This window comes from Danio rerio, chromosome 4 (assembly GCF_052040795.2).
Source record: "Danio rerio strain M-AB ecotype USA chromosome 4, GRCz13ab, whole genome shotgun sequence".
In the NCBI taxonomy this organism is placed as follows: Eukaryota; Metazoa; Chordata; class Actinopteri; order Cypriniformes; family Danionidae; genus Danio; species Danio rerio.
In genome coordinates, this window is record NC_141024.2 from 77415198 (window position 1) to 77427955 (window position 12758).

General features: G+C 42.2%; 2 protein-coding genes across 7 annotated transcripts in view; one reads left to right on the forward strand and one right to left on the reverse strand.

Annotated features, from left to right (window-relative positions):
• The window catches only part of znf1086 (zinc finger protein 1086), an 893143-nt gene that overhangs the window by 114883 nt on the left and 765502 nt on the right, over positions 1 to 12758 (forward strand). The gene's annotated exons all lie outside the window — the stretch shown is intronic.
• LOC148682864 (NACHT, LRR and PYD domains-containing protein 3-like) overlaps positions 1 to 12758 on the reverse strand; it is a 30599-nt gene that overhangs the window by 6416 nt on the left and 11425 nt on the right. For all 6 annotated transcript variants that reach the window (XR_015943076.1, XM_088650851.1, XM_088650853.1 and 3 more), the window contains 7 exons: positions 11175 to 11348; positions 10237 to 10410; positions 9526 to 9699; positions 9052 to 9225; positions 7453 to 7626; positions 3877 to 4050; positions 2643 to 2689 (listed from right to left, as the gene is read on the reverse strand). Coding sequence is in view for 5 of the 6 variants with exons in the window: in XM_088650851.1 (XP_088506977.1) it covers positions 2643 to 2689; positions 3877 to 4050; positions 7453 to 7626; positions 9052 to 9225; positions 9526 to 9699; positions 10237 to 10410; positions 11175 to 11348 (1091 nt within the window). In the remaining variant the exon portion in view is untranslated. The remainder of the gene's footprint in view (positions 1 to 2642; positions 2690 to 3876; positions 4051 to 7452; positions 7627 to 9051; positions 9226 to 9525; positions 9700 to 10236; positions 10411 to 11174; positions 11349 to 12758) is intronic.

Genomic DNA, 12758 nt, shown 5'->3' on the forward strand with positions numbered 1-12758 from the left:
TACACACCCGTGACTTGGGGGGCCGTTTCGCGAACTGAATCGCATAGCCGAGTCTGATTGTGCGTATGAGCCACCGCGAAGAGCTGGCCCGCGCTAACCAGGCAGGCAGAGCTCTCGCTAATGGACTCATCGCTACAATCGCTGACGTACCAGCAGTGGGGCAGCGCGGAGTGGGTGTGCTGATCCAGGAAGCTCGCGGGTCCCACGGAAAAGCTGGAGGTGAGATATTTGCTCTCACTCCAAACCCGAGCTCCGGAGGGGAGGCTCGAGGGGTGGGAGAAAGGAGACCGTCCTCCCAGCGCTCGTGAGCCACTGGCGAAACGCACCGAATCTGCAAGCTAGAAAGCATAGCGTCCCAGACTGGCAGATTTCGGGCTGTCACATCTGGGGAAGTGAAAAGTGCCCTTTCATAATGTTTTCATGGCAGTAAAAAGTGCTGTTGGAAATAGGGCCCCGCCCTCCAGCGGGGAAAGAGCAAGTTCCCTCTTCTCCAGATGGCCTGTCCCAGGGGCGCTTCGCGGTCCGTTGCCGGACTTAGCGGCGTTCTGGGCAGGGGGGCTGCCTGCTTCCGAGGTGCCCGACGCGCTCGTTTCGCCGGAGGCGTGTGCGGGGGCGGAGCAGCTCTCGTAGGCGGGCGCCTTCGGCGAGGAGCAGGTATGAATGGCACGGCGGGCGGAGCGGGCTACGGACCGCCGATAAGACATCACCCACCAACTGCTCTCTCACCGCCTTGAATTCCTGGGTGAATTCACAGACAGTGTCGCCGAACCTGGCTGGGGATATGGGGAAGTCAAGAAAGCGGACTTTGTCGACTTTGCGCATATCAGCCAGGGGTGGCGCTCCTGGACCACTAATGTGGACATCGTCCTCCCCAACGCACACGCAGCGGACTCAGTAGTCCGAAGAGCTAAGTCGGCGGCGGTGCGAAGCTCGTAAGCCTGGGTTGGACCCACCCTCGTGCAGCTCGGCCAGCGCCTGCGCTTGGTAGCGCTGGTAGGTGGCTATCGTATGCAAGGCGGAAGCAGCCTGGCCCGCAGCTATGTAAGCTCTAGCTCCGAGGGAGGTAGATAACTTACAGGCTTTGGATGGGAGACGAGGCGGACCCCGCCAAGAAGAGGCGCCGCGCGGATTTACCGCCATCGCGCACTCAACCTGAGGAATCGCCACATACCCCCTGGCTGTTTCACCGTCAAGAGTGGTTAGGGTGGAGGAACACGCAGCACGAGCAGAAAAAAGTGCTTTACAAGACCGCGTGAGCCTACTGTGCACCTCCGGGAAGAAGGGAACGCCCCTCTAGTCGGTCCGGCCGCGGAGCTGGGGGATAAACCATCTCCAACCCACGGCCGAAGCAGCCCGGGAAAGCACGGCTAACATGTCCGTTTCAGGATCCGTAGTGACAGCGCTCACCAGCCCGAAGGGGGCGAGCGGGTCTGGATCATCATCGGACAATGAAAGCCCACCCTCCGATGCCGCGGTGGACATCTGGTCTCCGGTGTCATCGGGCGTAAGGGCTACCATCTGTTAGACGGATCGCTTCCCCCGCCCGAAGCTTGGATGGAGCGCTTAGAGGAGCGGGAGGTCCGCGGGCCCGTGGGCGACGGATTATCTCTCGCTGAAACCCTCAGATCTGCCCGAGTGCCCGCTGCAGAGCAGGGGACAACTGGGGTGGTTCGCCCTTTTGCAAAGGCTAACCGCGATCTTGCGCAACAGTCATGGCATCGCAATGACGACATGAACTGCCCGCGAGCAGCGCATTAACATACTGGACCCCCAGACATGTAACACAGTGCCCGCGCCCATCATCCAAGGACAGGAAACCACCGCATCCAGAAACGCACAGTCGGAGCGCCGTCCTGATAAGGACGTGCTGCACGACTGTGTTGCTCTTTCTGTGAAGTTTGCAACTTTATACGCACCGCTCTGGAGGACCGGACCCAAAGAACGCCAGGCAAGGGAGAAACCCAGCTCGACCGTCTGCCACTGCGTGTACACACTCTGGACCGGGAGAATGCTCTCGTTCGCTCAGAATCGCTGGCACAGCAGGAGGAACCCTCATCGACTCGATCAGAAAGTCTCTGAAGCGAAAAGGATAGCGTCTGCTGGCGCCAGGTGAGCTTATATACTCAGTTGATTGCTCATGCCGCTCACCTGCGCAGGCTTGCGCTGCCAATTCATTCTTAATTGGCCCGTTCAATACTCTTTCAGACGAGTAGCTTCTGAACCGAACCTCCCAATGCGTGGATTTTACAATCAAATCCACTTATAGTGCTGAAGTTCCCCCCGAAGGGTAAGTGTGTATGTGTGTGAGAGCGAGTGTGTGTGTCTGTGTGTGAGAGAGGGCCATGCTTGTTTGCGAGTGTGTGTATATGTCTGATTGTGTATGAGCCTGTGCGTGTGAGAGAGAAAGGGTGGGTGTGTGTGTGTGTGTGTGTGTGTGTGTGTGTGTGTGTGTGTGTGTGTGTGTGTGCGTGTGCGACAGTGAGTGTTTATGTCTGATTGTGTGTGAGTGTGAGCGTGTGCGTGTGAGAGAGGGAGACAGAAGGGAGCGTGTGTGTGTGTGTGTGTGATTGTGTGAGTGTGTGCATGCATATGTGTGTTTGAGAGAGTGTGTGTGTGTGTGTGTGTTTGTCTAGTCTACATACATTTGCGTGGTCCTGCTGTAATCCTCTTCTCTCCTCCATGATCCAGACTGTAAACACACACAGATTAACATTCAGTCAGTACACAAACATCATCTAATAACACACACAAACACACACACACACATGCACACACACACACACACACACACACACACACACACACACACACACACACACACACACACACACACAATAAGACATGTGGAGTGTGTGCTGAATGCTGGATTGTGATTGGCTGATGGTCTCAGTGCATTAATAACTGCAGTAAAACAACATGAGTGTGTGTGGAGCTGTCAAATCAGCTTCTGAATGACACACAGAGCTTTTAGATCAGATGTGGAAACAGAAAACAGAATGGAAACACAGAAACAGACAGATATAAAGACTGAAGGATTCATTCAATGATCAATTGACAAAAGCGCAGCACAATAATAAAGCAGAATTCAGTGTTAAATGACTTGAAATATGATGGAGATCTTCATCTTCTGTCAAATGCCTCTTCATCATCTCCAAACATTGCTAAGTTGGAGAGCAGTGAATCCAGACCAATCTGCAGTCCTCCTCGCCCTTTGGAAGCTTGGTGGGTTTGTGTTCTGTTTATTGTTCATAATACTTCAGTTATAAAGGATTAGTTTAGGAGTTTTTTGTCATTTGCTTTATTTGAGTTTGTTCAACATGTGATTGTCACTGGACTATATCAGAACCAGCATCACTGTCTGCTGATCACTTTTATTGCCTGATATTTTGTGTTCATGTTAGTTTAGAAGCAGAAAAGAGCCAGATTACAAGATATGTGAGATATTTGCCAGAAACATCTTTGTTATGTCCACATTGTGAATGTAAATTGATATTGTTTATTTTCTTCCTGTTTATAGTTTTACTCCGCCCTTATTAAAGTGTGATAAAGGACATTCTGTGTCTGTGAAGTTAATGAGGGAAAGTTTAACTTGCTGTTAAAGTATACACAGGACGTATTTGGAGAACAGTACACACACATCTCTGACCTGATACTGTACAGTTCTTCAGCAGAAATGTAGAGAACAAGTTTCACTGCTCAACTACAATGCTGAAACTGTACAGTGTTAATATGAGATATAATATCACGCTTAATGTGAGAACTGCCCCAGTGCACTGACATATTTAACAGCTTTGATTAATATCTGGACACTAGAAGAGCAGTGAAGTATCAAAGTATCTGTATTCACAATAAAAAAGGCAGTGCTGCTCCACATACTTGAGTTTGTCCAGTGTGTAGTTTGGATCCTCCAGTTGTTCAGAGAGCAGCTTGACTCCTGAATCTCCTGGATGATTGTAGCTCAGATCCAGCTCTCTCAGGTGTGAGGGGTTTGAAGTCAGAGCTGAAGACAGAAAACCACAGCCTTCCTCTGTCACCATACAGCCAGACAATCTACAAACACAGCAATAGTCCACATCACACAGTTGGACAATCACACATCTCTTTGTGTTGTGAAGATGCTGACTGCTGTTTCTGCTCATGTCAACAGCAGTGATGAACACACACATCCTGATCAGCTCTCCTTATTGATCCAGCCCTCGCAACAGCACACAAACAAATAATGTAGCATCTTAATGTAATTTTATAGTTGATTTTTAAACATTATATGTGTGTTTTGTAGATGATCAACACTTAGATGCAGGATTACAGCTGGTTGTATGATTGTATGGCATTTACTCAAATGTTGCAGAGGTCTGTAATCAGGAGTAGAGCTGGGTGATGTCAGACAATATTTATTAATAATCGCCTTTAAAGATATCCTGATGTCTGATAATCTTGTCTCTCCCCTCACATCTGTCATGAGACATGCCCACACACACACACACACACACACACACACACACACACACACACACACACGATCTCTGAAGACGCATTTATTAACTAGTAAAACTGTGGACAAGCAAATATGATACAGCCTATAGATAATGTCTAGCCAGTGCTCAGACTAATATGTGTGTAATGTGTTGAGGCCGCAGCTCATGATTGGCCATCCGCTTTCTCTTTCACTCACACATTCCTCTCCAAAGCGTGTGAGGGGGTCTAAACCTCAGATTATACTCATGAGCAAAAGGCCCGATCTCTCCTTCACATGTCTGCAGCTTTGTTTGCTTTATTTGTGTGTTAAAGTCATTCTAGATGTCTGTCAGCCTGTTCCTGTGGGTGAGATGGAGCGACTGACACATGAAATAAAGCTTTAGCATATGCATTCATCTACAATCTAAAGGGAAGTGTCGTGTTATTACTAGACCATCTACACTTACAGACTGGGCCGACATTCACTTGATCACTTCACTAGATTATCTTTCATCAATAATGTGGATTATCTAATCTAATCTAACCTGATCTACTCAAATCCACATCGCCCAGCCCTAATCAGGTGTCCAGACTTTAAAGATGCTCCCTAAATGTGCAGATATCAGACATACATTATATTATATCACTTTCACTGCTTTCTAACCAGTGTGAATGCTAACTCTTATGTTTAGGGTGGAACATGCTAGCAGTTAACGTTAGCTAGCTCCCAGCTAAACATCAGCTCTATTAGTTTAGCTTTAGCTGCCAGGAGTCTTAAGAAACAGAGCGGTGTCCCACATGTGTCTGAGTGACCAGGGCACTCATATGGACAGACAACCCTACTGAAAAATCCAGCTTGAACCAGCCTTGGCTGGTTGGCTGTGTTTAGCTGGTTGACCAGGCTGGTTTTAGAGGGGTTTTGGCCATTTTCAGGCTGGTTTCCAGCCATTTCCAGCCTGGTCTTAGCTGGTCAGGCAGGAAAATGACCAGCTAAATCCAGCTAAAACTAGCTTAACCAGCCTAGCCAGGTTGGGAGCCCAGCCAAAACCAGCTATGTCCAGCTTAAACCAGGCTGGAAATGGCCCAAACTCTCTAAAACCAGCCTGGTCAAACAGCTAAAAACAGCCAACCAGCCTAGGCTGGTTCAAACTGGATTTTTCAGCAGACAAGCGTATCACACGAGAGTGTCAGTGCCCATTCTAGACTCACAGTGGATTTAACAGTGATGTTTCCTGTTTTCCAGACAAACACACTCAACCAATGACTATTGCTGGACCAAGTTCATGTCTGAATATTAGCGAGTCCTAGACTATAGAAAGAAATGTCTTGAGTCTGGACTCGAGTACTACAGCCCTGACAGTCACATACTTCAGCTTGTAGATCAAACTTTACTGTATAAAGAGCAACAGAACATGACCTGATCTTCATCTGTATATTATATTGTGGACGATGATGTAAATAAACTAAAACAAACACAAACCCACTCTCTTAATGTCTCTTTCACCAGCCTGACACTTACATTCACACTGATGGAGCATTAGGGGACTTTTATTCTGTCAGCTGAGAAACACCTGATCAATAATCATGAGCGCTGACTCTCCTTCACACACAGCCTTTCTGACAGAAGATCTTCAGTCAATATATTGCTTCATGTGAATGAGTAATCAGGGTTATTTTCAGATGCATGTGTAGTAAATACATCAGTTCACCAGGTCTCTTATAGTAAACTGCTGAATACATGCTTATAGTGTGTCTTCATATTATTGTAGTGGTTTAGATCAGTGGTCTTCAACCCCCAGGCGGGTGCTGGTGCGTGGATCAATCAGTACGGGGCTGAACAAGAATGAATTATCTTTAAGTTGGCAGATAAAGAAGCTGCATTTAAACTGGATTTGTGGGGACGGCGCGTGAACAGAGGCATATCGGACGCGTTTCAAACATTAGCGTGGATTTTGTGTGAGACTGAGCCTGCGCCCTCACTCACCAAGCTGCTGCACGATCACCAGTCTTCACTGTTAAAGGAGTTTGAGAAACACTTTTGCATGTTGAGATGTACATGATACTGTATGTGTGTATGCTGGCACCAACGGGCTGTTTCACAGGCACATGCAAAGCTTGAAGGTAAACAAACAACGGCTTATCATAAGCATCTTATCGATAATTATTTATACGGTTGGCATTAAAGTAAACATATAAACGTTATGTGACTAATTTCTAGCAGCTAAATGTGTCTGGAAAAATATTCAAAGGCTTTTATTCTCATAAACCGCGCGAACGTGAATGCGTCTGACTGTTCTGATTGGCTAAAGCAGACGTCTCACGTCAGCACCTTCTAGACGTGCACGCGCTCTTTCCAGCAATCTTCCTTCTATGGACTATCTCGTTGCAAAGAAACAATCTCAGGGCTCCCATTGATTTAGCGTTACTGATGTTATAATATGTTATATTGTTGGAGCAATGTGTTAATAAAGTTATTACTTCCTAATGTTATAATAGCATTGTAATGTTGGAGCAATGTGCTAATAAAGTTCCATATGAGTACACAGTGGATTCACGTTGATCGGTCCGCAGTTAGAAAAAGGTTGTGGACCACTGGTTTAGATAATATTAAGAGTGTCGTGAGACTTTTATATGTTTAGAAGAAACTGCAAACTGAACAAACAGCAGAGCATGTCTAAACTTCACCAGGACACAACAGATATAAATATAAAAATATAAAATATGAATAAATAATTCAGAGGTAATTCATTATAAAGATCCTTAAAATAAACTGATTCCTTTAACTTTAAGTCACATTTGGGTATATTGGAAAAAGAGAAGCTCTGAAAGTGCAACACAAGTGCAATATATTTATAGATAAATATACATTATTAAAGCTATGATTAAAATCACAACCCTGTAAATGTTTTGTTTTTTTCTTCTGTCAATCCACTGAATGGGGCTCCACATCAGGTGACCCAATATGAAACTGTATCTGTTGAGTGGAGAATCATTTACCTCAGTGTGTCCAGTTTACAGTGTTGACTCTTCAGTCCATCAGAGAGCTTCTTCACTCCTGAATCCTGCAGGTCATTGTTACTCAGGTCCAGCTCTCTCAGCACACAGTTCAAGGATTGTAGAGCTGAAGACAAACTCTCACAGCACTGAACAGTGAGATTACACATGACCAATCTGAGAAAGAAGAACACAGATTACATTAACAGTGTGATTTCAGTCATTCATCTGATGTAAAAACAAACTATGAGGTTAATAATATGACAAAACTATTGGAGTTTGTGTCAATTAGAATTATTGACTATTGTTATTTAATAAAACCGAATATTAAATGTCATCTAATATATTCTTGATTATTTTGAAATATAAGAAAACTGCTAAATTTGAGTTCAGATAAGAGGACCACGAGACTTTATATATTTATGAACCTTGTAATGATTGATGGGTCAAATGACATTAATCATGTGAGAAAAAATCACACAAAAAAATCACTGATGTATTCTGGTATTCCTATGTGTAAAAGCACAACTCTTAATGATGAAGTGAAACGTAAGAGAAAGGAAAGGCGTCTCTGGCAGAGGGCGTGGCGAGCAAACAAATCAGCTGGACGAACTCTCTGTGAACCCCTTGCTAATTCAGATGACCCTCTTGCTAGTAGTCGAACTCTGAATGAACTCCCAACTTGTACTTTTGCTAAACTCTCTACCGAGTTCACGCACCTGAATTTGAGTGCATAACTATATAGCACATTATAAATCAAGGCTTATATTAAACAGCCTAAATGTTCATTTATATGATACAATGTACTCTTGATGACTATATATCTGTCTTTTTACTGTTCAAGTGATTTAGCATGCTCCTTGAATGTATGATTTAAGTAGTCTGTGCACCTGTGTTTAGGGTAGATTTATGAATACTGTCACTGAGACACTGAGTATAAAAGCTGACATGTACTCTTCAGCTTTGCGCTTTCTGACTTCTGTATACTGAGAGTGGTAGGCCCTTTATTCTCAACGGAGAATAAAGTAATGACTTTTGTTTCTGTAATTTGTCTTTTGTTTATTCTACTTTTTCACTGGATTTTATTTTATTAATAAAAGTGTATTTTATTACTTTTCTTCTCTGGAGTGGACATTGAATTCATTTTCCAGAACCCATCAAAGTTACCCTGTGTGGTAAAGTATGCTCTAATTTATTATTTTGCAAAATACGTTCTTTAAAGACGATTCTTTAACTAAACTCTCGCTAAGAAATATAGCAAAGGGAGGATCCTAATTTTAACTTTGTTTAATTAGGGTGATTAAATAAAGGCGAATCAGCACAACCTGCAAAATGCAAATGATCAGAGCCTGTCAAACCTGCTCCAATAAACCAATTCACAGATAAACTATAAATATAATCATTAAAATATAAAATATAAATAAAGATTTTAGAGGTAATTAGATAAAATAATCTACATAAAATACAATAAAATACACTGATTTCCTTGTGATTTAAATCACAACCCTGTAAATGTTTTGTTTCTTCTGTCAATCCACTGAATGGGATCCACATTTGGTAACCCAATATGAAACTGTATCTGTAGAGTGGAGAATCATTTACCTCAGTGTGTCCAGTTTACAGTTTAGACTCTTCAGTCCATCAGAGAGAAGCTTCACTCCTGAATCCTGCAGGTCATTGATACTCAGGTCCAGCTCTCTCAGGACACAGTTTGAGAATTGTAGAGCTGAAGACAAACTCTCACAGCACTGAACAGTGAGATTACACATGACCAGTCTGAGAAAAAAAAATAACAATCAATATTACTGTGTAATTTTTTGTAAGTTGTTTAATGCAATACATAATTATAATCCATCCATCTAACAATCTACAGGAAAAAACGTCTTGAGTCTGGACATTTTGCAGTTTACTTAGAAAAGATTTGAATATATTTTTACAAACATTCATTATTAAAGCTATGATTAAAATCACAACCCTGTAAATGTTTTGTGTTTTTCTTCTGCCAATCCACTGAATGGGGATCCACATCAGGTAACCCAATATGAAACTGTATCTGTTGAGTGGAGAATCATTTACCTCAGTGTGTCCAGTTTACAGTGTTGACTCTTCAGTCCATCAGAGAGAAGCTTCACTCCTGAATCCGGCAGGTCATTGTTACTCAGGTCCAGCTCTCTCAGCACACAGTTTGAGGATTGTAGAGCTGAAGACAAACTCTCACAGCACTCAACAGTGAGATTACACATGACCAATCTGAGAAAGAAGAACACAGATTACATTAACAGTGTGATTTCAGTCATTCATCTGATGTAAAAACAAACTATGAGGTTAATAATATGACTAAACTATTGGAATTTGTGTCAGTTAGAATTATTGAATATTGTTATTTAATAAAACTGAATATTAAATGTCATCTAATATATTCTTGACTATTTTGAAATGTGAGAAAACTGCTAGATTTGAGTTCAGATAAGAGGACCACGAGACTTTATATATTTATGAACCTGCAAAATGCAAATGATCAGAGCCTGTCAAACCTGCTCCAATAAACCAATTCACAGATAAACTATAAATATAATCATTAAAATATGAAATATAAATAAAGATTTAGAGGTAATTAAGTAAAATAATCATTAAAATACACTGATTTCCTGAACTGATTAAAAAAAAGAGCAACTTTCATTTGAGAAGCAGCATTTTGTAGTTTCTCCACTAATGCTCTTAAATATATCTGTACATTTCCATCTCAATCAAAACACTTTTAATGTTGTAGAGTGGAGAATCATTTACCTCAGTGTGTCTAGTTTACAGTGTTGACTCTTCAGACCATCAGAGAGCTTCTTCACTCCTGAATTCTGCAGGTCATTGTTACTCAGGTCCAGCTCTCTCAGCACACAGTTTGAGGATTGTAGAGCTGAAGACAAACTCTCACAGCACTGAACAGTGAGTTCACAGCACTGTAGCCTGTGTAGAGGACAGTAAAAGACACTGTATTATTGTGTGTGAGTGTGATGTAATTATTGAAGTGTCTATAATGAGTGATTTCTCCTCATAGGGAAAAGGAAAAGACTCCTTTAACTCTTCAGAGTTGCTTTAATGGTCACATGGAGGAAGATCAAACATTTGTATTTCATTATTACATAAACTTTATAAAGAGAAGATCTCTGGACCAAAATGAGTCAGCCAGACAGATTTATTTATTGCTATTTCTGTTCTTATATTTCTGATATTTCAAATCCATTCAGATCCTCATATTTGTTAAACAAAGCAAGACTCTCATATAATATTAACAGACAGAAAATATGACTTTACAAACTGTATTGCAAATAAATCACATCAACATCTTCATATTAGTCAATAATATTCCTGAAATGAATATAAAACTGACTGAATATAACTTTACACACATGAACATCAGTAAATAAAGAGACTCAGTGATGGGCTGAACATCTGCAGAAACACAGCTCATTTAGAGACGCCCCAAAAACACCAAAGAACACCAATCAATGATCATTTCAGCAGAAATGACACTAAAGAGCAATATTATATCTGATATAAACAGGGTTTCTCATATTTGACTTCACATTAAATATGAAATATTCACAATAAATAAACAGAAATAAAATACATCACAGCATATGCTCATTACCTCATCAGACTTTACTGCATTTCACAACGGAAAAGTCATTTGTGGCGGCATTTATTTGATGGAAATGTTTTTATTTTACCTCAGTGTCTCCAGTTTACAGTGTTGACTCTTCAGTCCATCAGAGAGCTTCTTCACTCCTGAATCCTGCAGGTCATTGTTACTCAGGTCCAGCTCTCTCAGCACACAGTTTGAGGATTGTAGAGCTGAAGACAAACTCTCACAGCACTGAACAGTGAGTTTACACCACTGTAGCCTGTGTAGAGGACAAAGAGCAACACATACAGCAGTAAGAAATGAGCAGTGTTGAGTGTTCATGAGTTCAGTCTACAGTGATAAAAGCAACACTGGAAATAAACTATATATATATATATACTGCTCAAACAATAAAGGGAACACTGAAATAACACATCCTAGATCTGAATGACTGAAATATTCTTATTAAATACTTTGTTCTTTACACAGTTGAATGTGCTGACAACAAAATCACACAGACATGATCACTGCAAATCAAATGTATTAACCCATGGAGGACTGAATTAGGAGTCACACTCAAAGCTGTAGTGAACTGCAGGAATTGCTGACACACTCCAGACTAGGGATGCACGATATATCGGCGCCTATATCCTTATCGGCCGATAAACGCTATTTTTAAGATTATCGTTATTGATCCGATGTCTTAATTAGGCCGATATATTTAAGCTGATAAATTAGGTAATTGTACAGACCTGCGTGTCGCGCTCGCGTGGGCGGAACATGTTCAGACTTGTCCAGTGCACTATAATGGATCTCTCCTCACACTGTTTATTCCTTCAAAGTCCGTCCTTTCTTCACGTGGCATTGCTGTGAGTTAATAACTCAGTAAGTAACCACGTTCCTTATTATTGTAGATATGCTTGATTGAGTGTCATTGTGTATTTTGCTTTAAATCGCCTCAGGAAAAATATTACATGTGTAAACCTTTCCTGCTCTGTCTCTTTGTTGTGTTAGAGATATCAGGGGAGATTCACTTATTACTCCAGGGCCGAATAATGTTAGTTTCGGGGTGAACTCTTTTCGTTGCAGCTGGTGAATGGTCATGTGTTGTTGATGTAAGATAGTATTCAGTTTGATCGGAATATTCATATTGATTATAACAAGCTCGCTTGAGAGCTGTCACCGCACACACACACACACACACACACACACACACACACACACACACATACTGTAGCACCGTAGCATGGGGGAGAGGCGAGAGAGGTGAATCCAGTCAAAGGGGCTCTTAACTAGCCGCTCATTCTGTCTTTATATTCTGCTCTGTGTTGGTCATAAAGTCAGCTCAATGCAGGTTTTGTATCAAATCTGACTCTGATGGCGACTCTGCCACTACAGTTGAGTAAAACTCTCAGCGGTTTATCATAAACTTTTCATCCATCATTTTCCCGCGATTGACGGCAAGAACGAGCGCAGAATCGTTGTCTGATTGACAAGCAGCGCCTACATGTGACATGTCAAAACGCCAAATAGGATGATCTAGTGCCGCATTTTCTAAACGTACTCTCTGTATTTAGCTGTTGGCTTGTACGGTGGCTCTGAACTGTCAAAACACCTCTGATAAAGGCTTTTTCGGACATGCCATATTTGTAGATGTGTACATCACTGTAACATGTTTTATTCATGACCA